The 15,389-nt window shown below is 39.2% G+C and overlaps 1 protein-coding gene across 4 annotated transcripts in view; it reads right to left on the bottom strand.

Moving 5' to 3' along the window:
* The window catches only part of LOC149170564 (uncharacterized), a 197,337-nt gene that overhangs the window by 117,325 nt on the left and 64,623 nt on the right, over positions 1–15,389 (bottom strand). For 3 of the 4 annotated variants that reach the window (XM_089423924.1, XM_089423926.1, XM_089423923.1), the window contains one exon: positions 7,517–7,775. In XM_089423924.1, coding sequence (XP_089280050.1) covers positions 7,517–7,730 — 214 coding nt within the window. In that variant the 5' untranslated portion in view covers positions 7,731–7,775. Of the gene's footprint in view, positions 1–7,516; positions 7,776–10,233; positions 10,352–15,389 lie in introns of those variants that run through there. The other variant, XM_089423925.1, reaches the window with a different exon arrangement.

The following is a 15,389-nucleotide window of genomic DNA, read 5'->3' as shown; positions in this document are numbered from 1 at the left end:
ACATAAGCAAGAACCTAGGGAGGCAATCTGACATCTTCGACATGCTTGAAAACTAGCCTATGCAGAAGCACCTATTACATTAATCCTCAATCCTATCAAGGAAGGTATTCTGCACTACCCCTACCTTGTCTTTGTAGAAAACAAACTTCCCCTTCACCAGGGGCTTGGTGATAATACTTGCATCCTTCTCATCTATGGATATGTATTGAAGCTTCGCAACTCCCCTCTAGACCCTATCTCTGATGAATTGGTATCAGATCTCTATGTGCTTGGACCTATCACGAAACACGAGATTCTCTGAAGGCTTGATGCAACTCTGATTGTCAGAGTGAATAATTGTCGAATGCAACTCTGATTGTCAGAGTGAATAATTGTCGAATGCAACTCAGGACCAAATAAGCTTGTGAGCATCTTGTGAAGCCAGATGGCCTCACAACTCACCAATCAACCACCATATACTTCGCCTCTGCTAAACTAAGTGTTGTGGAAGACTACTTCTTGTTGAACCATGACATCATTGTTGACCCCAAACTAGAACAACATCTAGAGGTGCACGTCCTATCCACTGCACTCCCAACCCACTAACTGCAATCCACTACTCCTAACATATCACATCCCATACTCCACTATACCTCATAGATACCTGAGCCCATGTTGCATTGCCACCCACTGAACCCTTCTACGCTCTATCATAAACTAGCTTTATGTGTTCAAACCAACTTATATATCAAACCTGGTGTTGACCAGATACATCAGAGAACCTATTTGTTGCCTATAGAATGTGGGATCCACCAACTTAGACTCAAAAGCATTTAGCTTCCTCAAGTTGGTAATCATGGGTGATGATATCATTGTTGACCCCAAACTAAAACAACACCAAGAGATGCACTTCCTATCCACTGCACTCTCAACCCACTAACTACAATCTAGCACTCCTAAAATATCTCAGCCCATACTCCATTATATCTCGTAGATACTTGAGCACATGTTGCACTACCACCCAATGAACCCTTATAAGCTCCATCATGAACTAGCTCAGTGTGTTCAAAGTTCAAACCAACGTGTATATCTAACCTAGTGTTGACCAGATACATCAAAAAACCTATCCATTGCCTATATAATGTGGGATCCACCAACTTAGATTCAAAAGCATTGAGCTGCCTCAATTGGTAATCATGGGTGTTGATATAGGCCTGCAATCCTATTTGTTGCCTATAGAATGTGGGATCCACCAACTTAGACTCAAAAGCATTTAGCTTCCTCAAGTTGGTAATCATGGGTGATGATATCATTGTTGACCCCAAACTAAAACAACACCAAGAGATGCACTTCCTATCCACTGCACTCTCAACCCACTAACTACAATCTAGCACTCCTAAAATATCTCAGCCCATACTCCATTATATCTCGTAGATACTTGAGCACATGTTGCACTACCACCCAATGAACCCTTATAAGCTCCATCATGAACTAGCTCAGTGTGTTCAAAGTTATCTAACCTAGTGTTGACCAAATACATCAAAAAACCTATCCATTGCCTATATAATGTGGGATCCACCAACTTAGATTCAAAAGCATTGAGCTGCCTCAATTGGTAATCATGGGTGTTGATATAGGCCTGCAATCCACCATACTAAATCTCTTCGAAATTTTAACTACATACTTCCCTTGTCCAAAGAAGATCCTGCTTCTCTGTTGTCACACCTCCAATCCCAAAGAGTAGTGCATCATATCAATGTCGTCCATCTCAAACTCTGCAGCCGAGTCTCTCTTGCACATCTCTATGAGCTTCTCTAACCCTTGTGAGAAAGAGGTCATCCACATACAATACCAGAACAAGTGGATCGTCACCAACTAGTATGTAGTACAAATTGGGATATGCCTCACCGTTAGCAAAGCCCATGCCAAGGAGATACACATCAATCCTTGAGTACCATGCTCTAGGTCTTTGTTTGAGACCATGTAGCACCTTCTTCAGCCTACATAAATGAGAATCCCTCCAATGCACCTCAAGACCCTATGGCTGCTCAATATACACCTCTTCCTCAGTCACACCATTGAGTAAGGTTATCTTCACATCCATATGGCGTATCCTCCACCCCATCTCTGAAGTAATAAGGCATTACAACCCTGATAGAAGTTTATATGGCTCTTGGAAGGAATGTCTCCTCATAATCCACTCCCTCCTTTTGGGAGAACCCTCTCGCCACAAACCTGCCCTTGTACTTCTTGATGTTGCCATTTGCAATGTGTTTGATCTTGACGATCCATCTTGAGCTAACCACTGATTTCCCCTCTGACCTAAGCATACTATCCCATTCATTGTTCATCATAATGGAAAAATACTCTTATATCACGACATCCCTCCAAACCTGCTAGGCTGTTGCCTCCTCAAAGCTAGAAGGCTCGTAATCACTAGTGTCATTCATAAGTGCCATGTGGCTGGAAAACTTCAGCAGTGGTCTACTCTCCCTGAAATTCCTCCTAGGAGCCACCACCTGCTCATGTAGGTATCTCAGAGTCTACTCAAGCCATCTCATCCCCCTCATAATAGAACTAGAAGGTACCTCCTGCTCCTCCTAATATGAAGACTGAGTACCTGCTGCTGGTTATGTTGGCCTCTCATCAATCTTTGGAGTATCTCACTCTCGATCATTTCCAACTGCTGGTATGCTATCTCTCTCTTTGGATGATTTCCTTAAGATGTATACATTTCCCAAGATTCTATACTATGTAATGCTGACAAGCCTTAACGAATGTAAAAAAATTGTTTAGGCTATAAGTTCAGTACAAAATATTCAATATTTTTGAACCATGCTAACCTGTATGAAGCTTTGGACAAACCAATGTGGTGTCTATTCAAATATAGCAGGTTTTTTGCGGATGCTAATTGGGCACTACTTGTGGATAGAATATGTCAATTCTACCCAAATGCATTACCTGGTATAGGGTCCTATTAGCACTAATTTCTACACCACCTCGAATAAGACTGTGCTTGAAAATCAGCTGTAGAAATCAGAGAATAGATAGGAAAAGCTGTAAGTGTCACTGGCAGATCTTCCTCTCCATTTGGGCTATCACTTGCCAACCTCGGGGGGTGTCCCTAATCTTAAGACCCGTTGTTCTAACATGTAAATCTGTAATATATCATGTAAAAACACCAAAATAAAGACTGTTTGACCAGCAAGTTAGTGGCTAAACAGGTGTGCCATATTCTTAACTTTAACATGGAATGGTCATTTGCAAATCAGCCTTGTTTGTGGAAAAATAGAGTAAGTATAGAAAGCATATTTAAGTAGCTAATTACCAAAATATATAGCTGAATTGACTGTTATTAGGTTGCACAAAATATCATTGAGACATCAAACAAACCCAGAGAGACATAGTGGATCAAAACTGGGCCTTATTCCACAAGAGCCAAAAGGTTGGAAGCACCAAGGTGACTATTACAGACTTGAAGATGATGATATTCAGACACAAGATAATAAGAGCTAGAAGAGAGTAAAAGGAGAATGATGAAGAAATCTCAATACAATAGGCCGCTTGTTTGCTCAAGACAATTCAAATTGGAATGTCGGACTTACCCTGTATCTATAATCAATTCCCCCTTCAATTTGTAGTAAGAGGAACATGAGGTCGAATTCTCCATTAATGATCATTGATGTGCGCGGTTGGTTGAACTAAACTCTAACTGTAGAAGAAAACCGCATTACATAGCCCTTGCCTGAGCTGAACTAAAGAATCTCCAAGTTGTCATGTGATAAAAATATCTCTAAGATCAAATATAGCTAATTTGACTAGGGAAAAAGTTCCTTAAAGTATTATTCACAAATTTTCTCCATGATAGAAATATCCCAAGGTAATTTTAGCTAGGTTGAGTTGCCTAATTTTGTGTCACGTAATTCAACTGCGCTAATTTTTCTCCCTCAAACAATCTTTCGCAATTTGATTTGGCATAATTTTCCTTCCTCAAAGTATCTTTAACAAATTCGACTTGCTATAGTTTTAGGGGTCTTAATGTGATTTTTTGTTGAAGAAAAAACGGAGGAAAATAAGGAGGAAAACTATGAATAGTTGAGAGAAATGTGAAGACGAATTAGGGGGATGACAAGGAGCAGAAGTATAAGGGAAAATAGGAACAAAAGAGTGAATGGTTGAGTGAGAATAGGAATAGAAATAGGAGATAAAAGACTATAAGTAGGAGAGAGAATACGGGAGCGAAACACACTAGGAGACGAGATATTATAAGAGAGGAAAATAGCATTGCCTTCATTGCCATGTCATCTCATGCTCTCTACCACCTCAGCAATGACTTATATAAACTCCTGCCACATTGACCATTCACAAACACTCCCATCATTTTGTGCCTTCATTGGGTGTTGGCATAATCTCACAACTCATTCACCAACAATACTAGCCTGATTCTTTCCATCCACAAACTATAGTTGGATATCCCTTCCAACTGATCCTCAAACCAGGTCAATCCCTTTGACCAAATCACCTAGGTTGAGGCTTTGTCCTCTAAGCCCTATCTACCCAATATATACACTTATAGCATCCCAACTACACTAGCACCAAACTAGGGTTTTACCAACCCTCCTTAAGCCATCCAAACAACAATCCGCTCACCTGGTAGTTCTCTTGTAGCTCACGGTTTGCTTATTCAACATTCCCATAGCAAACAGTCACATTTTCTCTCCACAATCAACACCCTATCGGCCTCCTTATGCCCTCGGCCTCATTCATTCCACAGCCCTTGTCCTCCCTTGCAGTCTATTGCTTAGGCACTCAGTCTCCTTGTTCTGACCTTCAACCAACCTGTTGTAGTCCCGGTCAGGCCTTAGCCTACTCCCTTGGGCCTTTGGCCCCCTTGCCTGCTCCTTGTGGCCTACAACTTCTCCAATAGTTCCCTCGACCTAATCATTTTTCCTTGTTGTTGCCAACAAGCCTTTCATTGTCCACCACAAGCCCAAACAGACCTCGGCCTTACCAAGCCTCCTCTCCTTTTAGCCTCAACCTCTTATGTGCTGTCCTTGAGGCTTGGCCTGCTTGTTGAGGTAGCATCTTTCTTCATTTGTGGGTAGCCCTATAGACCTCGGCCACCTTACTTTACACTGCAGTGATCCTTTGGAAAGAAAAGTTCTTCCAATCTTTCTCCTGTGTCTCCTTTAGCAACCTGTGGCTGGATATCCTCTAGCCCTCTTGCTCCTCACAAGAAGAATAACCCATGATCTTCTTGTACGGTTGTGCGCAAGCCTCTGCATTGGCTTCTTACTTATACTTGTCCATTGATCCCTTTGGAAGCCCCCTTGTCCTTCAAGAAACCTCCCACATCAACCTCAACATTAAGTTAGAATAATAAATGTTTTTCTTGGGCACAAAAACCCATCACTTCGGGTACAAAGCCCACACACTCACATTTTGTAGGTGTTTATCTCTCATAAGCCTAGCACCAAGGGCATGTGAGAGTACCTTCCAATGCTACCCAATTTCAACAATCAAAGGGGCACACAAGGCTATTGACTAGAAATCTACATCATGCTGAAAAACTATGGTGTCCTATTTCTAGGGTCAACATGTCCAATGTTAGTGCTCATACCATATGACCTTTGTGTCTTCTGTCTTCATGTCATGTGACTTAGATTATAAGACTGTTATGATTGGACATACTTTTGTCGTGCTTAGACTATTATAATCAAGTTTAAGCATTTTGAGAAAAAGTAAACTTAGAGCCAAAGGATAGGCAATTTTTGTAAGAGATTACTGGATCTTTGAACACGTTTTTACACTTCAATCTATTCATTAAAGAGGCCAATAAGCGATCCTCCAAACTCTTATAATGTTTTAAGGACTTCAAGAAGTCCTTTCATTTTTTGTTGAGACACATTGCTTTAGACATTGCATGATATTAACATCTTCAAATTTTTCATTGTTGCTACTAAAAGACTATGAGAATATTCTCTATGTGTTTCATACAACCCAAGGACTCTCTGACATCATGAAGAGTACCACTAGGGTTAAGCATGGAAGCTTAACAAATTATGGTTATGATCCTTATCACCTATAAAAGAACTCTTCTTTCCTTTCACTTCTCCAAAAGGAGGAGGTGGAGATTACTACAATATTCAATTACTTGGTAGCACCATTTAATAGTCCTAGATTCAGCTTGAGGCATACTTCCCAACCCCAACTTAGTAAAGGGTATGCTTCAGTGCCAATGTTTCCTTGTACAATTTCAGGCCATACCCTTGATGATGGACCTATTTGATGCAATTATCAAACCCATTGTTCACTATGGTTCTGAGGTTTGGGGACCTCATTTACAGCTAATAAACTGTGTACAGTAGGATAAAATCCAATCCATATTGCTCCAATGTGTGATCTATTGCAAACAAACAATACCTCAATTCATTCCTTCCAGGAGTTTGCCTTCATGGATATCCTAAGGCAAAGACAGTGTTAGTAAAGGCTTCTTCGCTAGCCTCTATCTTTATTCTGTGATTTCTTTTTGCACCTAGGAGATGCCCCTGGATATCCCAAAACAATGTTATGACTTGTTAAACTTTCTAGTCCCATTGACCGGTTTTGATTACTTGTCAATTTTAATATAATTTATTTCTTTCTTCCTTCCTACCAATAAAAGGTGCAGTTCAGAAATATGTGACACTAAATGTAATAGATGTGACCTTATAATGAACATAAGTCTCTTTATTCTCTGCATAAAAAAAGGATATATACACTTCACAATTACCCAAAATCTGTTCAACATAGACACAAATGCACCAAAACCATCCCTCAAAAGAAATTGAGACTAGCAGCTTGAACACGATACTTTTCACTGTTCACAGGAGCCATTATTCAATATTCACCTTTAAGCTTCATCTCCTTTCACTTGTTTGAGGTATTGGCCAATTGGCATCCCTAATATTTTCAATGTTTGTTTCTCAGAAGTAAATTCAAACTAATTAACTTACCATTTTGACCATAATAATATGGTATTCTTTGCCTATAATCTAATTCCTCATAGATTTCATCTCAGGTCTGATTTTCCCATTTTAATTCTCCTGCACATTGAACAGCTGCTACTTTACATATTTTGACATTCAGATTCAACTAATTATATTGAACAAAAATAGATTTCAATCATCACATTTTAGAATCTTGAACGTTAAGAATATAAATCAGAAAACTGCTTGAATTTTTAACTTTATGGCAAAAATAGGTTAACAAGCAAATAATTCTGCACGTCCAGGTACTGCAATTTGTATAAATTGTTCTGTAGAAAATTATACAAAATATTTCTCATAAAAGCCACATTTTTCTTTTCAAAACATGCAAAGTCTGGCTTAAAGGAAAACCATTTTACAACTCTTGGAATTGCAAAGCTGTGGTATTTGACAAATTAAGCTAGATATCATCATTTTGTTGTAAAAGAGTTTCCACTCCAATACACCATTCAAAGGCAACGAGAACCAAAACAAAGAGCAATTAATTACAGAGGGTTGCAAATACCCACTGTCTGGTCCACCAAGTTCTGTAACAGCATCCACAAAGCGCTGATGGAGATCAGGAGTCCACCGGAGACGTTGCTTTGACGCCATCCCAGATGCAACAGGACTATTATTTGTGTTGTTTGAAACCATCGGGACTGGGCTAGCCATGTGCTGCTCAGGACCTTGCGACCTAGGAGGCATCAAACTAACTGCAGGATACTTCCTGGCATTATACATCTTGGACAGACCACAAGGAGGCAGAAACCAAGTCCTGGTCACAGTCTATTAAAAGACCATAGAAAAGTTTGGAAAATCAGTATAAGTGGAAAAAAAAATTGTCAAGCAGAAGACTTAACTAAATGATATTCTCAGCTTTCAAATTGAAAACACAAACAAGTGGATTCCTTAGCTTCAAAAAAATGGCACAAACAAAAATCAAATATTGTTGTTGGTAAAAAAAGTGTTAGCATTAGGTCTCATAGTAGGTCAAAACTTATCTAATGAAATCCCACACTAGTTATTGAAATTTGAGAGTATCCTGTCCAAATCTTGCCTTTTGTGGTAAAAGTACTTACTGATAGTGGTCATTTAATCTGTTGCTTGAACCATCACACAAATAAGCCTGAAATTTAAATGCACTACAGCTCTTGTGTCAGTTGTGAAGACATTCAAAGGGGCTGTGTACCAAAACTACCACAGAAATTCCAACCAATGGCCTATAAACAAGCAGAAAATGTTTCTCCTATTATCCTGATGTGCCTATTGCCTTGCTAATTTAGGTAGTCATAGATAATATTTTGCACCTACAGCTTCAAAATGGTGATTCCTCAACCATCCACCTTCACAAACTATATTAAAGGCCTAAAGTAGGGAAGCTAGAAATTTGGTCATTCTAAACTTGTCTAAACTGTTAGAAATTGTAGCTCAGGGGTACTTCTGCAGTGGCAGTGCCTAGCCTGCAGAAGTGACTAAGCAAATGTCACTTCCTAGAAACTTTATTTATAAAGTGATTTTATAAAGGGTAAAGTACTAAAGTGTACTTTTATTATTTAATGACTAAAAGTGACTTTATAAAATTTGATTGACTTATGTGATTTAAGTCATCTCAATGAAAGATTAAGTCACAAACACTGATCTTGAGATGGCAAGATTTAATCTTGGCTGCCTTGAGCTATAGGGCTAGGGGTTTTACTCATTAATGACTTCATAAAAGGAGAAGGGGGAAGTGAAGACGCACATATTGATTCATTAATAAGCATTGTAATGAGGAGGGAGGGAAAAGGAGAGATGAAAAAAATATGAATGAGGCTGGGTGAAAGGACACAAATCCCAACGCACCTTACCAGCAATTATTACAGCTGAAAGAGGGCTTGAATTGCAAGGGAATTCGTATGCATTTCGAGGAGGAAGTACAGTAGTATAACAGGCTGTATAGGACAGAACCATATGGATTTGTTGCAGGTCTGTATAGCATCTAGAATTTTGGGGCAGATTTGTGAGATAAGTACCAAGGAATTTGTTGCTGGAAATTGCGGCTGTAAAGTTCACTGTAATTTTCTGGAACTCATTAATAATATTTCCCTCTTGTGACTGCTTTTCCCTTCGGGGTTAATCCAGGAGCATTGCCAAAAGGTATTGTGTCAAATGGTGTGACTATTTGCCGTTCATTTCCACTGCAAATAATTTTCAGACTTGGTTATTTGTATTTATGCTCATAAATAGCTGTTGAAAGTGTGGGAATTTAATACATTACTGCTGAATATTTATTGGAGTCAGAAATCAAAGTTTAGCTTAGTGTTTGATGAAATGCCTACAAGGGGTTATTAGCTTGTAGGTGGTTTTTCAACATAAACAAAACATTTGGCCTGATGTTGAATGATGATTTCAACCAAGATTTCAGAGAAAAGAAACTGAATAAAAAGAAAGAATGTCTCTGCACATGACTTGAACAACTAGGAGAGAGAGACAGAGAATAATCACGACAACATTTAGAACATAAGAAATGTCACAAAGCTCTTATTCAAGTTTTAACCTTATAACCACACACATGTGCATGATCCACAAAGATAGATGTATGAAGTGGGGACACAATGATGGTATCTCCAGATTTTACTACAACCAGAGCTTATCTCATATCCAGTGTGGTTGTTTGGTTTAAACGTAAATCCCAAGTTCCCAACTCACTGCTCCTAATGTTTGTCAATGTTGTAGTTCATGGTACGCATCTTGTCAAAATCAACAAAGTTCAAGATTTAAAGATAGTCAACGGGTTGGGTGTGTTTCATCATACTAAGTGAGTATTGATTTCTTGGGACATATCAATATATCATAAGAGAAAAGTATCAAATCATGAAACCATATGACTAAAGCCTATTTTCACCTAGCTCTTTCCCTTGAGTCAAGGGAATTATACAAAACCACTTTCAACATCCAACTGACCACAAGTTTGGTTTCACATGCATATTTGTATTTGTCATTCCATGCCTTTGCATATAGATTATAATTTATAATTAATAACAAACAAAACCAACCATTTATCCATGATTCCATTGTACATACATCAACATTTTCCATCTTTATGCATATTAATAGTCCACTATTTGACATGAAATTCTAGACCCTATAGGTTAACATTTGCATGCCAACATAATCATAGATGTTGCCTCAACAACTACGAATACAAATTGAAACATAGCACGTACATAACAGAAACACAGTAAGAAATAAAGGGATCCATAACTTGTTCCTGAGCTGCTCCATTCTTGAGATGCTCTTTTCAAGCTCATCTAAGGCACAAGTTTTACTCCCAAAAATATTATAAGAACCAGAAAAGTTGCTAAACCATTCAACCCCAAAAACTGCAATCAGACAAGAGCCAGTAAAAAACCGGACACAAAAACAGTAAACCAAAAAATATACAAAATTATTCAAATTTTGATTAAAAAACATACATTCATAGACATCCATGTGAATTCAAAGCAAATATGCAAAGTTTAGGGCTTTAGATAGGGAAGAGATTTAGAATTAGGTGTATGGAACCAGTCTTTCCAGTCTGAACTGACAACTTCTGTACAAAACTGATCATTTTTTCTATGAATGGCTGATTCCACCAAAAATCAAACCAAGCAGCCGGTTCAAGAGGTTCCTGTTATTTTTTGTAGCAGCGGTCAGGTGTTCTAGTCCCTGTGGTGTCTACGAGGCTAAGGAACGTAGGAGGATAATTATCTCCAAGACCCAGAAAATATTTCCAAGGAAAATACCTTAATTAGATTAATTGGCCGATTATTAATATTTTCCTAAGTCTAACTTAAGAAAACTGATTAATTAAATCAAATTGATCGAGGTAAATCAATTTTGCTCTAGAGACTTCTGGAAAAGTCACTTGATGGGGTCAAGATGATCTTATCCATCGATGTTAGACATTGGATAAACCAACGCTCCCCGTGTGTTTCTCGAAATGGACTAACCGCCTCTCGTGGATCCTTATCTCTAGCGATGGGATCGTTGACTAACACCTGCAGGTTTTGGTCTAACGGCAATCGTGACTCCCAACAATCGATTGGGATTACATTGTGGCCGTGGGTTTCTCATTGAGAGATTATAAGGGCAAGTTGTTGGGGCATTGAAGATCACTCAGAGATAGTGATTTGCAGTGATAGCAAGGGCACAGAGGGAGACAGCAGCTGTGGCATTTCAGCAGAGAGATTAGGAAGAGAATTTTCGTAGAAATTCTCCACAAAGATTCCAGCATTCAGAGATAGGAAGGGAGACAGAAACTGTGCAAGTAGCCAAGACACGTTTCAGTTGTAAGTTGCCGAAACTGTTAAAATTGGCAACTAGGGCCAAACTCCATGTGGGTCATCTTATTAATGGAAGCTGATATTTTTCTTGGATCCCTCTCATCAAGAGGTGTAGGATTGATCTAAAGATCATCCGATTCCGATAAGTATTCATGGAGATATGAATTTATTTGTGTTATGGGGCAATTCATCAAGGTCGGCCAACAACCAAATAAACCCCACTTGTGCTCAACGTTTTAGTATAAACAGAGGTGGCCTTCAAGTCATTTCAACACACTTGGGATCTCTTCCTCTCTACTTGTCTTTGAGTTTTAATAGGAGAGATCCTAAGGGATAGTGCTGCCCTAATCCAAAGGGCAGAAGCCGGAACTGCTGGAACTGCCGAGAAAAGCCACAACCGCCGGAACTGCCGGGAATAGCCAAAATTGTCGAAACTGCCGGGAATAGTCAGAATTGCCGAAACTGTCGAAACTGCCGAGAACTGCCAGAACAGGCGGGAAAGCTGACGCAAAGGGCAGAAGCCGGAAATGCCAGGAACAACCGGAATTGCCGGGAACTGTCGGGAACAACAGAAATTGCCGAAACTGCCAGGAACTGCCAGAATTGCCAGAACTGCCGAGAACAGCCGGAACAGCCAGAGCATTTGTCTCCAAAGGAGAGCAGCATGTAAGGGACAACTAACTAACATCGGGACAGTTGTATGGTACTTAGCAGCAAATACACCAAGCATGCAATGTTACAACTAGCATGCAAAGGACAACAAGCATGCAAAAGACAACAAATATGCTAGGGACAACAAGCAAGCAAGATGCAGCCATCGCATAGGTCAGTATGGCAACATGGTGCAGCAATGGCACATAATGCAGTATAGTGATGGGTACAGTCATGATTAATGAAGCATGATGAGATGCAGCATAGTGATGATGGGTACAGCATGGTGAGGTGCAACATGATGACGAAATGCCGCACAACGATAGGTGAAGGAGTCACCTTGGAGAATCAGTTGAAGCAGCATGTCTTCAACTGATCTCATGTATCATCTTCTTAGAGATGATCTATGCTCTTATCTCTTATCTAGATAAGTCAAAGTGTTGACCTCTGTTGTAAACGTACTATCTCTCTCTCTGCTAAACTATTGAAGAACATATAAGAAGAATTGAAGGTTCCCCACATTGGAGTTTGTCCCTGGCTAGCGCCACATCTTGTGTCTTCTTGTCTTGGCTTGTCTTCTACGATTTATGTTTACGTTCTATCTGCAGTTTAATTTAACGCTAACGTGATTGCTGATCTGGAAAAGGTATTGAGCTAACTGTGAAAATTGAAATAAATTGATATAAGCATAGAACATACCTAAAATTTAACATGGTATCAGAGTTGAGGTGAAGACAATGCCCAAGCAAGAGTGAAAGAGCAATCACCAAAGACAGTTGGGAAAGGACAAAAAGATCAGTGGATTCCTCATTGTTACAGGTCAATTTGGGCACATCAATCCCGACTTCCAGATCCGTACTACTAGGGTCCATCAATCCCTAATTCAGTTGTTTTCATTCCCTAATGAGGTCAACCTACATCATGCTTGCTTCCCAAGAGTTTCCATGTCACCATTCATCCAAAAATTGTCCCTAAAGAGATCAGCGCAGGGAGCCTTTTGTCAGGCTGCAATGCATTGCAACCAACTACACTGACTGGGTGCAATGCATTGCACTTAGCCTTTGTTTCACCTACGATGAGCGAGATTCATCGAATTTTTAAAATGAATCCATTGGATTCCTCATCCAATGGATGCTTCTGGAAGTTTCCAGATGGATTGAGCTCGCATTTGGATGAGGAAGAGGATGAATGAACCTTAATCCATTATCCCTTCCTCCATGGAACCACTTCCCAATTTTGGCAAAGCATTCATGAGGGCCATTAATGGCTTAACCTCCTCCATTCAGCTATAAATTGACCAAGCATTCAAAGGCTGGTCTAGGTTGGAATTTCTTGAGCTAAGGAAATGATGTTTGAATGAGATTAGTAAGAGTATTGTAATGATGTCAAATTGTTGCTTCATGACGAGAGAAGGTTTGAAGCTAGAAGGATGACATTGAATCCAGCATGCATCTACATGGGTTGTAATCTTTCCTTTTATCAATAAAGAATTCTATGCTTTTTCCATTCATGTGTTTATATGTTCTATATCGTATTCTTGATTCTATGATATGTTTAGTTAACAAATCGTCATTACTGTATGCTTTGATGGGTTTCTGTCTCAGTTTGTGTGCGGGTACTTCCCAAGCGAGTTAAGTACGGAAAGGAGCAGCGAATTCGGTCAAAGGAGAGAGGTATCAAGCAAAAGTTACAGGTCGGTTCCTTTCCTTCCTTCTCTTATCTGTTAAGTATAGGAAAAGCGACGAATTACTTTGTCTGTTGTTTCTAGACTAGCTACTAGGTCTAGAGGGTTAGGCGTTTGAAGAAACACTAAATTTGCCCAAAACAAATTGGCGACTCCGCTGGGGAAGAGATCCTATCCCTTTTAGTAGCTTATCACCTCCTTAGACACCTTGGACATACTTTACTTGTTGTAATTCAGCCTTTTGCATTGAATTTTGGTCAAAATTTGAGGTTAGATGACTCTTGAGTGGCCTCACAGGAATCAGTGCAGGCTAGCCTTAGAGACAGTGCGATGCATTGCACTTAGGCCTTCTTTGACCTGTGCTGATTAACAAAGGAATATTTTAATCAATGCAGTTTTGCCCTCTTTGGCCTGCACTGATCAATGCAGACTGGCCCTCTTTGACCTGCACTGATCAGTTTTCAATTCATTGAAATCAGCGCAGTTTTTAGTGAGAGACAGTGCTATGCAGTGCAGTTAGCCCCTCTTTGACCTGCGCTGATCAACCTTAGGTTAAATTCCCACCTTTGGATTGAATTTTTGCCAAAATTCTTCTGATTGCTTGCTTGTTGAATATCAATGATGTCTTATCTCTGAAAACAGTGTTTTCATCTCCTTAGCCAGCCAGCCTTACTTTGATTAGATTGATTAATGTTTCTTTAATGTTTTCTTTGTCATTATCAGTCTATAGTCAAAGTTAGAATATAATCGATTGTTTTTGTCGATAGAAATATGTCGTAAAATCATCATTTTCTTCGAAAAATGAAGTGTCGTAACATCTTCCTTCATGAATTATCGATTGATTTCTTTGTTCATTTGATTCAAACTTTCATTTAAAGTGTCGAAAATCTTCATTTCTTTAAAAGTTGAAAGTGTCGTTTATAGTCTTCCTTTCCCTTTAAAAGAAATTGTCACAAATCGTCATTTTTTATGAAAAGAGTTCTGAATCGTTTGTGCATTAGTTTTTCTTATTGCATCATTCACATTAAGAGAAACTGAAAAGAAAAACATGCATTGTGCATATTAAAGTTTGTGAATGCTTGAAAGGAATGGTTTAGGGAATTGCATTAGTTTGTGCTCTTTGTTGTTTGTTCAAAAAGTACTTGTATGCTCTATCCCTCATAGCTAGGATTTTCATTGCTGAAATTAAATGGAAGGAGTGCTTCTCATTCTAGTTGCATTTTTAGGAATTTCGGAAAACATCTCGTGGTGAACCTTCAAAGGCAAATTTTAAGCAAGATCAACCTAAAATTTACATCAATTAATCTAATAACGCATTGGAACTTAACGAAAACATCTAGAGGTCTAGGCTAGAGACGTGTTCCGGCGTCTTTAAACCTAGTGGTTGTCATTTTCATTGAGGTTGGGTGATTCCTCCTCTCTGATTCGATAAGTACTAGTACAGACTTGTGCTCCTTGTACCGTCGAGTATATAGTGGGAGACCCTAATAAGTTGAAATCCTTTATCCCTAGGAAGCCAAGTCTGTCGCCTTACCGATTGCAATGCACCGAACACAGCATTTGGGAAGATTGGTTGCCGTACGTTAAATCCTTGGTAATTTCTCCTTCATTTATCACCAAGGTGTATATTGCAGTTTTGCGATTTGTTTGATAAACCCTCTTGTCCAGAATCTCCAGAGCAGTCACTTTCGTTCATTTTCAACTCTTTAAAAGAAAAGGATTATCTAAGCACTTGTCCCTTCAAGCTCATTAAACATCGAA

This window comes from Pinus tabuliformis, chromosome 4_2 (genome assembly GCF_031772625.1).
Source record: "Pinus tabuliformis cultivar Carrire ecotype Pingquan chromosome 4_2, CPIR1, whole genome shotgun sequence".
In the NCBI taxonomy this organism is placed as follows: Eukaryota; Viridiplantae; Streptophyta; class Pinopsida; order Pinales; family Pinaceae; genus Pinus; species Pinus tabuliformis.
This window is presented reverse-complemented; position numbering and strand designations above follow the sequence as displayed.